The sequence below is a fragment of the Myxine glutinosa genome, chromosome 12 (genome assembly GCF_964187855.1).
Source record: "Myxine glutinosa chromosome 12, kmMyxGlut1.1, whole genome shotgun sequence".
Taxonomy (NCBI): Eukaryota; Metazoa; Chordata; class Myxini; order Myxiniformes; family Myxinidae; genus Myxine; species Myxine glutinosa.
This window is the reverse complement of record NC_136272.1, coordinates 55,173,197-55,186,370: the sequence shown is the minus strand read 5'-3', so window position 1 is coordinate 55,186,370 and position 13,174 is coordinate 55,173,197. Positions and strand designations below refer to the sequence as shown.

Genomic DNA, 13,174 nt, shown 5'->3' with positions numbered 1-13,174 from the left:
GCCGTCTTTGGAGTATTTTGGGTCTTTTTGGTCTTCTGCATATTTAAGGGTCTTTGGGTATTCAGGGCCTTTTCAGAGTTCGTGGTCTTTTGGGTGTTTAAGGGTCTTTGGGGGTCTTTTGCATCTTTGTGGTATTTTGGGTCTTTAAGGGTATTTGGGGTATTTTGGGGTCTTTAAGGGCCTTGGGGTCTTTTCAGTCTTTTGGGGAATTTGGGGTCATCAGTGTCTTTTGGGTTTTGTGGTATTTTAGGTATTTAAGAGTCTTCGGGGTCTTTTGGGTCTTCGGGGTATTTTGGGTGTTTGGGGTCAATTGGGTTTTCAATGACTTTTCTGTCTTTTGGGCCTTTTGCGACTTCGGGGTCTTCATGGTCTTCATGGTCTTTTGTGTCTTTAACAGTGTTCATGGTATTTTGGGTCTTTGGGTGTTTATGGTCTTTGGGGACTTCTGGGTCCTTGAGGTCTTAGGGTATTTTAGGTCTTTGGGTCTTACCAAAATTTTGTGTATTTGGGGTCCATTGGGTCTTAAGGGACTTTTCAGTCTTTGGGGTATTTTGGGTCTTCAGCACATTTTGGGTCTTTGGGGTATTTTGGGTGTTTGGTGTCCATTGGGTCTTTTTGGGTCTTTGGGGTATTTTGGATCTTCAGAATCCTTGGGGGTCTTCTGAGTCATTGGGGTATTTTGGGTCCTCTTTGTTGTTTGGGTATTTTGGATCTTCATGGTCTTTTGGGTCTTCAGGGTCTTTTCAGTCTTTTGGGTCTTTGGGGTATTTTGGATCTTCAGAGTCCTTGGGGGTCTTCTGAGTCATTGGGGGTATTTTGGGTCATCTTTGTCATTTGGGTCCTTGGGGTTGTTTGGGTCTTTTTGATCATCAGGGTATTTTGGGTCTTTAGTGTCTTTTGGTCCTTTGGGTCTTTGGGGTATTTTGGATCTTCAGAGTCCTTGGGGGTCTTCTGAGTCATTGGGATATTTTGGGACATCTTTGTCATTTGGGTCCTTGGGGTTGTTTGGGTCTTTTGGATCCTATGGGTCTTTTGGGTTTTGGGGGTATTTTGGGTCTAAATGGTCTTTAAGGGTCTTTGGGGTCTTCAGGGGGTTTTGGGTCTTTGGGGTCTCTGGGGTCTTGTGGGTCCTCTTTGTCATTTGGGTCCTTGGGGTTATTTGGGTCTTTTGGATCCTTGGGGTCTTTGGGGTCCATTGGGTTTTCAGGGTATTTTCAGTCTTTTGGGTCTTTGGGGTCCTTTGGTTCTTTGGGGTATTTTGGGTCTTCAGGGTATTTTGGGTCTTCAAAGTCATTGGGGTCTTCTAGGCCTTCATTATCTTTTGTCTTTAACAGTCTACTGGATATTTTGAGTCTTTGGGTATTTTGGTGTTTGGGGTATAATGGGTCTCTGGGGTCTTCTGGGTCCTAGGGCATTTGGGTCTTACCAACATTTTGAGTCTTTGGTGTCCATTGGGTTTTCAGGGTATTTTCAGTCTTTGGGTCTTTTGGGTCTTTTGGGACTTCAGCATATTTTGGGTCTTTATTTTTATTTTTTTTGTATACAAGATCAAGGCTCGTATAAGAGCTCGTTGATCACAAAAAGACAAACTGACACATAAAACACATGATAAAGGGAGCGGGAGACAAGATGGAGAGCAGGGACATCTGCTCTGTGGGGACAACTGTGGGAGGGAGAGGGCTTGGGAGGAGGAGGCATGGGAAGGGGGGAGGAGGAGGGTGGGTGGGAGAGGTAAAAAAACACATGGACACTCCTCGGACTTCCAGGAAAGAAGTCGGTATTTCAAAAAAGTGGATCTGGGGTGAATTAACGGGGGTAGTAAAGATCAAGGTTTTGGATCGGGGAAGATAAGAGATTGTGGTGAACAGCTGTTTTAAAGACCTGGAGGGAGGAGTGGGATTGAAGGGAGTGAGGGAGTTTGTTCCAGAGGCAGGAAAATAGAGGAATGAAAGAGTGAAGGTGAATAGAGTCTTGATTTCGGCAGTTTAACCATCAGAGGGTTGCTGGCAGATCTTGTGCGACCTGCAGGAATAATTGGGGGACAGAGCACAGAGAGAGCTGGGGGAGCTAGGCCGGAGAGGAGTCGGTAGAAGACAGAAAGACCACCAGAAAGACCAACTCGCCAGAGTCGGAGATTGGAGTCCAGGCAAAATGCAGTTCTCAGGAAAACGTAGTTTATTCGACAATCAGGTCAGTTCATGGCCATGGAGCAGTTTAACACGACAAGGTGGACAGCCCAAGGCCCTGCCGTGAAAACTCTAATAAGAATCGTGCTGCGCACGTGTTTGTACATTGTCAACATCAGATAACACAATCGTAAAAACCTTACATGTGCCAGATGGCAGGGTGAAGCAGAGAGAAACACAAAAGGAGTTCTAGCTGTTTATGACCTTGCAAGGTTTGAGATCCGGCCGTTTGCCCTAGAAAAGGGCTCCCACGAGTTTGTCGCAACAAACGCTCGAGTGAATCTTTGAGATAACGCGGAGCCCAGCGGAATTAATTGTTTATCTCAGCAGGCGGTTCTGCACGAGTCGAGACGGGTGAGAAATCAAAGAGAATTATCCTTTTGTCGAGAGGGAGAAAGAGAGAGGTCACCCTGGTTGGAATACCATGTGTCTGGAAGGAGCCCCTTACTAAGTTGACTATAGAAGTTATACTAAATACTACATTACCCGTTACATTATTTTAAAAGGTCCCTACAAATTACGATTACAAAGGGATTTATAGCAAGTTTAACGAATGGTAATACGAGTAACTATTATGCAAATGAATATCAAAAGGATTAGTTTAAGAGTTAATATGGGCGAGGCCGACTTTTGCACTCACACCAATTTTGGTTTTGTCTGGGTGTGCACCCACACCCATTTTGGTTTAGTCTAGGTGTGCACCCACACCCATTTTGATTTTGTCTAGGTGTATGCCCACACCCATTTTGGTTTTGTCTAGGTGTGCATCCACACCCATTTTGGTTTTGTCGAGGTGTACACCCACACCCATTTTGGTTTACTGTGTATGTGCACCCACACCAATTTTGGTTTTGTCTGGGTGTGCACCCACCCCCATTTTGGTTTTGTCGAGGTGTACACCCACACCCATTTTGGTTTACTGTGTATGTGCAACCACACCAATTTTGGTTTTGTCTGGGTGTGCACCCACCCCCATTTTGGTTTTGTTTGTATGTGCACCCACACCCATTTTGGTTTTGTTTGTATGTGCACCCACTCCCATTTTGGTTTTGTCTAGGTGTGCACCCACCCCCATTTTTGGTTTTGTCTAGGTGTGCATCCACACCCATTTTGGTTTTGTTGAGGTGTGCACCCACACCCATTTTGGTTTACTGTGTATGTGCACCCACACCAATTTTGGTTTTGTCTGGGTGTGCACCCACACCCATTTTGGTTTAGTCTAGGTGTGCACCCACACCCATTTTGGTTTTGTATGGGTGTGCACCCACACCCATTTTGGTTTTGTCTGGGTGTGCACCCACCCCCATTTTGGTTTTGTTTGTATGTGCACCCACACCCATTTTGGTTTTGTTTGTATGTGCACCCACTCCCATTTTAGTTTTGTCTAGGTGTGCACCCACACCCATTTTGGTTTTGTCTAGGTGTGCATCCACACCCATTTTGGTTTCGTCTAGGTGTGCACCCACACCCATTTCGGTTTACTGTGTATGTGCACCCACACCAATTTTGGTTTTGTCTGGGTGTGCACCCACACCAATTTTGGTTTAGTCTATGTGTGCACCCACACCCATTTTGATTTTGTCTCGGTGTGCATCCACACCCATTTTGGTTTTGTCGAGGTGTGCACCCTCACCCATTTTGGTTTACTGTGTATGTGCACCCACACCAATTTTGGTTTTGTCTGGGTGTGCACCCACACCCATTTTGGTTTAGTCTAGGTGTGCACCCACACCCATTTTGGTTTTGTCTGGGTGTGCACCCACACCCATTTTGGTTTTGTCTGGGTGTGCACCCACCCCCATTTTGGTTTTGTTTGTATGTGCACCCACACCCATTTTGGTTTTGTTTGTATGTGCACCCACTCCCATTTTGGTTTTGTCTAGGTGTGCACCCACACCCATTTTGGTTTTGTCTAGGTGTGCATCCACACCCATTTTGGTTTTGTCGAGGTGTGCACCCACACCCATTTTGGTTTACTGTGTATGTGCACCCACACCAATTTTGGTTTTGTCTGGGTGTGCACCCACACCAATTTTGGTTTTGTCTGGGTGTGCACCCACACCAATTTTGGTTTAGTCTAGGTGTGCACCCACACCCATTTTGGTTTTGTCTAGGTGTGCATCCACACCCATTTTGGTTTTGTCGAGGTGTGCACCCACACCCATTTTGGTTTACTGTGTATGTGCACCCACACCAATTTTGGTTTTGTCTGGGTGTGCACCCACACCCATTTTGGTTTTGTCTGGGTTTGCACCCACCCCCATTTTGGTTTTGTTTGTATGTGCACCCACACCCATTTTGGTTTTGTTTGTATGTGCACCCACTCCCATTTTTATTTTGTCTAGGTGTGCACCCACCCCCATTTTGGTTTTGTTTGTATGTGCACCCACACCCATTTTGGTTTTGTTTGTATGTGCACCCACTCCCATTTTGGTTTTGTCTAGGTGTGCACCCACACCCATTTTGGATTAGTCTCGGTGTGCACCCACACCCATTTTGGTTTTGTCTAGGTGTGCACCCACACCCATTTTGGTTTTGTCTAGGTGTGCACCCACCCCCATTTTGGTTTTGTTTGTATGTGCACCCACACCCATTTTGGTTTTGTTTGTATGTGCACCCACCCCCATTTTGGTTTTGTCTCGGTGTGCACCGACACCCATTTTGGTTTTGTCTAGGTGTGCACCCACACCCATTTTGGTTTTGTCTAGGTTTGCACCCACACCCATTTTGGTTTTGTCTAGGTGTGTGCCCACACCCATTTTGGTTTTGTCTAGGTGTGCACCCACACCCATTTTGGTTTTGTCTAGGTGTGCACCCACACCCAGTCTAGGTGTGCACCCACACCCAGTCTAGGTGTGCACCCACACCCATTTTGGTTTTGTTTGTATGTGCACCCACACCCATTTTAGTTTTGTCTAGGTGTGTGCCCACACCCATTTTGGTTTAGTCTAGGTGTATGCCCACACCCATTTTGGTTTTGTCTAGGTGTATTCCCACACCCATTTTGGTTTTGTCTAGGTGTGCACCCACACCCATTTTGGTTTAGTCTCGGTGTGTACCCACACCCATTTTGGTTTTGTCTAGATGTATGCCCACACCCATTTTGGTTTTGTCTAGGTGTGCACCCACACCCATTTTGGTTTTGTCGAGGTGTGCACCCACACCCATTTTGGTTTACTGTGTATGTGCACCCACACCAATTTTGGTTTTGTCGAGGTGTGCACCCACACCAATTTTGGTTTTGTCTGGGTGTGCACCCACACCCATTTTGGTTTTGTTTGTATGTGCACCCACACCCATTTTGGTTTTGTTTGTATGTGCACCCACACCCATTTTGGTTTTGTTTGTACGTGCACCCACTCCCATTTTGGTTTTGTCTAGGTGTGCACCCACACCCATTTTGGTTTTGTCTAGGTGTGCATCCACACCCATTTTGGTTTTGTCGAGGCGTGCACCCACACCCATTTTGGTTTACTGTGTATGTGCACCCACACCAATTTTGGTTTTGTGTAGGTGTGCACCCACACCAATTTTGGTTTTGTCTAGTTGTGCACCCACACCCATTTTGGTTTTGTCTAGGTGTGTGCCCACACCCATTTTGGGTTTGTCTAGATGTGCACCGACACCCATTTTGGTTTTGTTTAGGTGTGCACCCACACCCATTTTGGTTTAGTCTAGGTGTGTACCCACACCCATTTTGGTTTTGTCTAGATGTATGCCCACACCCATTTTGGTTTTGTCTAGGTGTGCACCCACACCCATTTTGGTTTTGTCGAGGTGTGCACCCACACCCATTTTGGTTTACTGTGTATGTGCACCCACACCAATTTTGGTTTTGTCGAGGTGTGCACCCACACCAATTTTGGTTTTGTCTGGGTGTGCACCCACACCCATTTTGGTTTTGTTTGTATGTGCACCCACACCCATTTTGGTTTTGTTTGTATGTGCACCCACACCCATTTTGGTTTTGTTTGTACGTGCACCCACTCCCATTTTGGTTTTGTCTAGGTGTGCACCCACACCCATTTTGGTTTTGTCTAGGTGTGCATCCACACCCATTTTGGTTTTGTCGAGGCGTGCACCCACACCCATTTTGGTTTACTGTGTATGTGCACCCACACCAATTTTGGTTTTGTGTAGGTGTGCACCCACACCAATTTTGGTTTTGTCTAGGTGTGCACCCACACCCATTTTGGTTTTGTCTAGGTGTGTGCCCACACCCATTTTGGTTTTGTTTAGGTGTGCACCCACACCCATTTTGGTTTTGTTTAGGTGTGCGCTCACACGTATGTTGTGTGCATATGCCATGCATGTTGTGTGGTTTGTTTTCAATGGACAGGGAAGAGTGTGAGATGAGGTACACAATGTAAAAATGTAGTTGGATGGAAGCTGTTGGGGTGGTGGGGAATAGTAATAGGGAAGTGCACATGTAGCTGACGTTCATGCGGTAAAGTACAAATTCACTCTGCCCAGGTAACTTGTACCTGCCAATGATTCTCAGAGCTTTTTTTGTCAGGTGCCTTTGTACCTGCTGATGATTCCCAGAGCTTCTTTGTCAGGTAGGTACCTTTGAACTCTTCAGTTTCACGTAATATGCATTCAGGTGTGAGAGAGCCTTGCGTGTAAAGCCTTGCTCCATTCGGCTCCTTGCGAATACTTTAGATGTTGTGATGAATTGAGCACCACCAAAGGATGACTTCACCATTTGGAAAATGTCCAGATTTGGTTCTTGAGGTTAACTATGGATGTTGATCAATTACTGGCATGACAAAGCCAAGAAGCCCCAGCAACTGAAGCTCTATAAGCATTTGGTCACAGAAGATATTCGCTTCTTCATAAGAAATTCTGTGAGGAGAGGAGACTTGACTGAATTGAAAACTTTTTCCATGTGGCACAAGAAGTTTTCATCTATATAATCGGATTCCCCTGCACTCCGTCTGTTCCAACTGCTCAGAAACAGTGTGGCACGAGGTGTGGAAATCCTCAGAAAGGTTTAGGGTGTTTGAATGGATAAATGAAGGAATGTTGATGAATGCAAATCAAAAAAGATGCATGTTTCATGTTTCTCTGAAAAACCACGCCATCTTCCAAGGGAAGTGTTGATGGCGAGCCGCCATGGAGGGCATACACGGAGTGCCCTCTTCCATAATAACTTTGTGTTTGGAAGGTTTACAGTAATCGATGTTTGATGTATTGGTAAATGACTAACTAGATAATAGGATAGGCAATATCGCATGCCCACCAATGGGTTAACCTCCATCCTCTTTACCTGTATCCATGTCTTCACAAACTATTCCTTTTACATTAATCTCTCAGCATAACAACCATTTAATCACCAAATACCCAAATACAATCATATAATATGAACCCAAATACAATCTTATAATATGAACCCAAATACAATCATATAATATGAACCCAAATACAATCTTATAATATGAACCCAAATACAATCATATAATATGAACCCAAATACAATCATATAATACGAACACAAATACAATCATATAATATGAACCCAAATACAATCATATAATATGAACCCAAATACAAACTATTCCTTTTACATTAATCTCTCAGCATAACAACCATTTAATCACCAAATACCCAAATACAATCTTATAATATGAACCCAAATACAATCAAATAATATGAACCCAACTACAATCATATAATATGAACCCAAATACAATCCTATAATATGAACCCAAATAAAATCATATAATATGATCCCAAATACAATCCTATAATATGAACCCAAATACAATCCTATAATATGAACCCAAATACAATCCTACAATAGGAACCCAAATACAATCCTACAATAGGAACCCAAATACAATCCTACAATAGGAACCCAAATACAATCCTATAATATGAACCCAAATACAATCCTACAATAGGAACCCAAATACAATCCTACAATAGGAACCCAAATACAATCCTACAATAGGAACCCAAATACAATCATATAATATGATCCCAAATACAATCTTATAATATGAACCCAAATACAATCATATAATATGAACCCAAATACAATCTTATAATATGAACCCAAATAAAATCATATAATATGATCCCAAATACAATCCTATATGATCCCAAATACAATCCTATAATATGATCCCAAAAACAATCCTATAATATGATCCCAAATACAATCCTGTAATAGGAACCCAAATACAATCCTACAATAGGAACCCAAATACAATCCTACAATAGGAACCCAAATACAATCCTACAATAGGAACCCAAATACAATCCTACAATAGGAACCCAAATACAATCCTACAATAGGAACGCAAATACAATCCTACAATAGGAACCCAAATACAATCCTATAATATGATCCCAAAAATAATCCTATAATATGATCCCAAATACAATCCTATAATATGATCCCAAATACAATCCTATAATAGGAACCCAAATACAATCCTACAATAGGAACCCAAATACAATCCTACAATAGGAACCCAAATACAATCCTACAATAGGAACACAAATACAATCCTATAATATGAACCCAAATACAATCCTACAATAAGAACCCAAATACAATCCTACAATAGGAACCCAAATACAATCCTGCAATAGGAACCCAAATACAATCCTACAATAGGAACCCATATACAATCCTACAATAGGAACCCAAATACAATCCTACAATAGGAACCCAAATACAATCCTACAATAGGAACCCAAATACAATCCTACAATATGATCCCAAATACAATCCTATAATATGAACCCAAATACAATCCTATAATATGAACACCAAATAAAAAATGTCATCAATGTAGCATGAGACCGTTTTTAACTTCTCACTGATATTTCTTCCAGATGAATAAAACTTTTAGCCATGTGGAAGCTACCTTTGAAATCGTCGGCTCAACAATGACCGAAAGGATGGTTCCAGGTGGAGCAGCAAATATATTCAATTCATCAACACACACGTTTCTAGTTAAGGTTGCCTCGGGATCTTCTCCTGGAGATATGGAATGGGAAACAGCAGACGTAAAAGCCAGTGTTCCAAACAACACCAACAACAACAACAACAACGATCCTGCAATGTCGTCTCCATCAACTACTCCTTTAACGGTACCTGTACTGTATGGTGTACACATGTGTATATGTTTTCATGAATTCTGGAGTACTGCGTTAGCTTGTGCTGGAAATGCTTCTTCCTGCACATTAGTGTAACATACATGTGGTGTACGTGTAATTGGTCGTCGAAGTGTGGGAAACACGAAAGTTGTTTTGAAGTTTAACTTGCACAAATTAGTTTTAAAAGGATAAACGAGTTATCATTTGAGTGGAAACCAGAGCAAAACAACAACATGCATGAAGTCGTGCTTTATTCCTCCTTTCCTTGTACAGGTTATGACGTACAAGAAAAGCCCTTTCACCTGGGACAACTCTTCAACCTTCATGGACAGTGCTGTTGTGCAGTTGCAAGTTGGCTCAGCTGTTTCTATGGCGCACAGCAAGGTCACCCTTACCCTAGACAGCAGGCCCATTCGCATTCGGGGGCCGCAGGCTCGAGTGGTACGGAGCACGGCACAGTCCACCTGTACCAGGTGCTGGCTGGTACTGAAGTTCCTAGTGCCGTCGCGGGACACCTCCGTTGCGTTGGACATCTTGAACACAAGCTGGTTTGAGAAACCCATCACGGTATACTTTTTAAATGGCGAATTCTCTGGGTCGAAACCAGTGTTCCAGCAGAACTTCACAGTGTTCCCGTTGAATCTGACAGAACATACTTTGACTTCCTCAGCCACCCCAATCGACGCTTCAGGTGTGGAGTCCACAGAAGCTCCAGACACTTCAGGTGTGGAGTCCACAGAAACTCCAGACAATATGTCTGTCACTGCAAAACAGGAACCGCAAAATGAGCATTTTTTACCAGGGCCTTATGAACGCCTGTTTGTTAAGAAGACGCTGGTAAAGGCTGGTTTATCATATTTCTTCATTGAACATGCAGGTAAAATACCAAACAATATTTATAATAAAGTAAAGGGTTAACGGTTTACAACATTGTTGGCTCTTAAAAAACCTATTTATATTCTTTATACTTCAAAAAAAATAGCTCGAAAGCAAAATAAAAAGGGGTAAAGTAGGCCTCAACGTTTGAGGCAGCATGCTCCGCCCATCGACAGGAGGAAATGACGAATTAATGGGCGCAGAGTTTATAAGAACTGCACATCCCCCATTGGCTGGTTATTGTGGGGTGCTGATTGGCCAGTGTGGTCTTGCTCATTATGGTCGATTGTCTCAGTGTATTGATACTGTAGGTGTCTGCTTTTCAATGACGGGGAGCCAGATATCGCTAATGGGTAGCACGTTTATTTGGGGGACCTTGTGATGTAAATGTATCTCCATTGCTTCTCCGATTCTCTTTTTGTGCCATTGGCTGATGGATGTGAGAAGTTTCCTGCCCGTCCGTGGTATGTGATGATTATTGGTCTGTGCATGATTGACCATTTCTGACTTTTTCCATTAGCCTCGAAAGTTTGTGCTTGATGTTTCTCTGTCTACTGGTGAAAGTCCTGCCAGTTTCACCAATGCAAACTTTACTGCATTCATCAGGGATGCGGTGAACACCTGGATGGAGGTTACGAGGTTTTCCGTCTTTATGTGTGAATAATACAGGGCCTTCAGAAAGTATTCATACCCCTTCACTTTTTTCACATTTTGTTGATACAGCCTGAATTAAAAATTGATTAAATTGAGATCTGCACATAATGCTGTCGTGTCCCCGGGGTTAAGACCCCTGGGTGACGGATGGCCAACCGAGCTTTAACTCTGAGGCGTTCACCCAAAACTATGGCGGTGCCTTTTACAAGCGCGGGGATGGGTGATGAGGCTTACCTGCACGGATTTCACTTGGGCATCTTCAATCCCACGACAGATAATCAAGACAGATACGGGTTTGAAATGTAACAAATAAAGGTTTAATAAAATTAATGCAACACGATAAAAATAATGTTGAGGTAAAAGAAATCCTATATTGAGACATCTCCATACGGACTCATATACAACACAAGGGGAAAACAAAAGTAAAAAATAAATAATGTTCCTGCCGGCCGGCACTTAACTCTGGTCTGGATGGCACGAATCGCCACACGGCACACTGAGCCGTGAAGCGGCAGCAGGTGTCCTTCCTCCGTTCGCTCCCTGCTCCACCAAACTCCGAGGTTTCTCAGGCGCACACGGCACGGAGTAGAGAGAGAAGTGCGACTGCACGCGATGGAAGCCCGGACCAAGAGTGTGTCTGCTCGTAATGAATGTCAGAACCAAGAGAGAGCGTATAACTGTGACCGTGAGAGGATGAAAGCCAGGACCAAGAGAGAGCAGGAAGTGCGACTTCTCACAATGAAACCGAGCGCAAGAGAGCAAAAATGGCGGGACGTGTCCTTTTTGGCCCCGGCGCTAGAATGTTCTCTCTGACATCACCCGCACTCCAATCAGAGCGCCATTGCATCAGTCTATGGCTATCAATCATTCCTTTTGGGGCGGGGCCTCACGGCCCTTCTTGACGCCTCTTCAGATGGCTCAGCTGGTTGGTGTAAGTGGTAGTGTTCAGATCCGGTCGGCGATCATATGGTTTAATTTAGGTGCTGAATGCATGGCGGGGGTGTGTGTTTTATAAGAACAAAGGGGAAAGAAACTACAGAGGCAATTTACACACTGGGAAAGTTACCTTTATACCCGAACTAATTAGCTCCACCCCTTGCATGGAGACAAATATACACTTACACGGACATCCGGCCCTACTTAGTCACAGGAAGGTTTCTACACGGCATACGGAGCACCCTACCCTATACAATCCTACCTGGCCTATGATATTCCATCGCTACCCCCACAAACATAACAACACTCCATTCTGTCAAAGTGGAATTTTGTTTTTGAAATTTTTACAAAATAATTAAAAATGAATTACAGAAATATCTAATTTACATAAGTATTTAACCCTCTGATTCAATACTTTGTAGAAGCACCTTTGGCAGTGATTACAGCTTCGAGTCTTCTTGGGTATGTCTGTATCAGCTTTGCACATCTGAATTTGGGGAGTTTCTCCCATTCTTCCTTGCAGATTTGCTCAAGCTCTATCAAGTTGGATGGGGAGTGTTGGTGAACAGCAATCTTCAAGTCGTTCCACACATTCTTAATGGGATTCAAGTCTGGGCTTTGGCGGGGCCACTCAAGGACTTTCACATTCTTGTTCTGAAGCCATTCAAGTGTTGATTTGGCTGTACGTTTGGGGACATTGTCCTGCTGGAACGTAAATCTGCACTGCAGTCAAAGGTCTTTTGCACTCTGAAGCAGGTTCTCCTCAAGGATTTGCCTGTATTTGGCTCCATTCATTGTCCCCTCTATTCCTTACAAGTCTCCCAGTCCCTGCCACTGAAAAGCATCCCTACAGCATGATGCTGCCTCCATCATGCTTCACGGTAGGGATGGTGTTAGATGGGTGATGAGCTGTGTTCGATTTCCGCCAGATGTTGCGCTTTGCATTCAGGACAAATAGTTCAATTTCCAATTTTTCATTTTTCATTAGACGACAGAATATTTTGCCTCATGCTCTCAGATTCTTTCACTTGCCTTTTTGCAGGTGTGCTGTCATGTGCCTTTTTCTCAGGAATGGCTTACATCTGACCACTCTCTCATAAAGTCTCGATTTGTGAAGTGCTGCAAACACAGTTGTCCTTCGGGCAGGTTCTCCCATCTCAGCCAAGGAACTCTGTTGTTCTGTCAGAGTGGTCATTGGGTTCTTGGTCACCTCAATGGCAAAGGTCCTTTATTCCCAGTTGCTCAGTTTGGTCAGACGGCCAGCTCTAGGAAGAGTCTGGGTAGTTCCATATTCTTTCCATTTCCTAATAATGGAGCTTGTGCTCTTGGGAACTTTCAACACTTTATAAATTGTTTTATACCCTTCCCCTGATCTATTCCTCCTCGCAATTCTATCTCGGAGTGCTACGGAC

General features: G+C 43.7%; 1 protein-coding gene across 1 annotated transcript in view; it reads left to right on the top strand.

The window, feature by feature from the left end:
• The window catches only part of LOC137437230 (uncharacterized), a 215,618-nt gene extending 204,486 nt beyond the window's left edge, over positions 1–11,132 (top strand). Inside the window, exons 17-21 of the mRNA XM_078766265.1 lie at positions 9,033–9,290; positions 9,570–10,173; positions 10,349–10,479; positions 10,693–10,826; positions 11,036–11,132. Coding sequence (XP_078622391.1) covers positions 9,033–9,290; positions 9,570–10,173; positions 10,349–10,479; positions 10,693–10,826; positions 11,036–11,132 — 1,224 coding nt within the window. The remainder of the gene's footprint in view (positions 1–9,032; positions 9,291–9,569; positions 10,174–10,348; positions 10,480–10,692; positions 10,827–11,035) is intronic.
• The last annotated feature ends 2,042 nt before the right edge of the window (positions 11,133–13,174 follow it).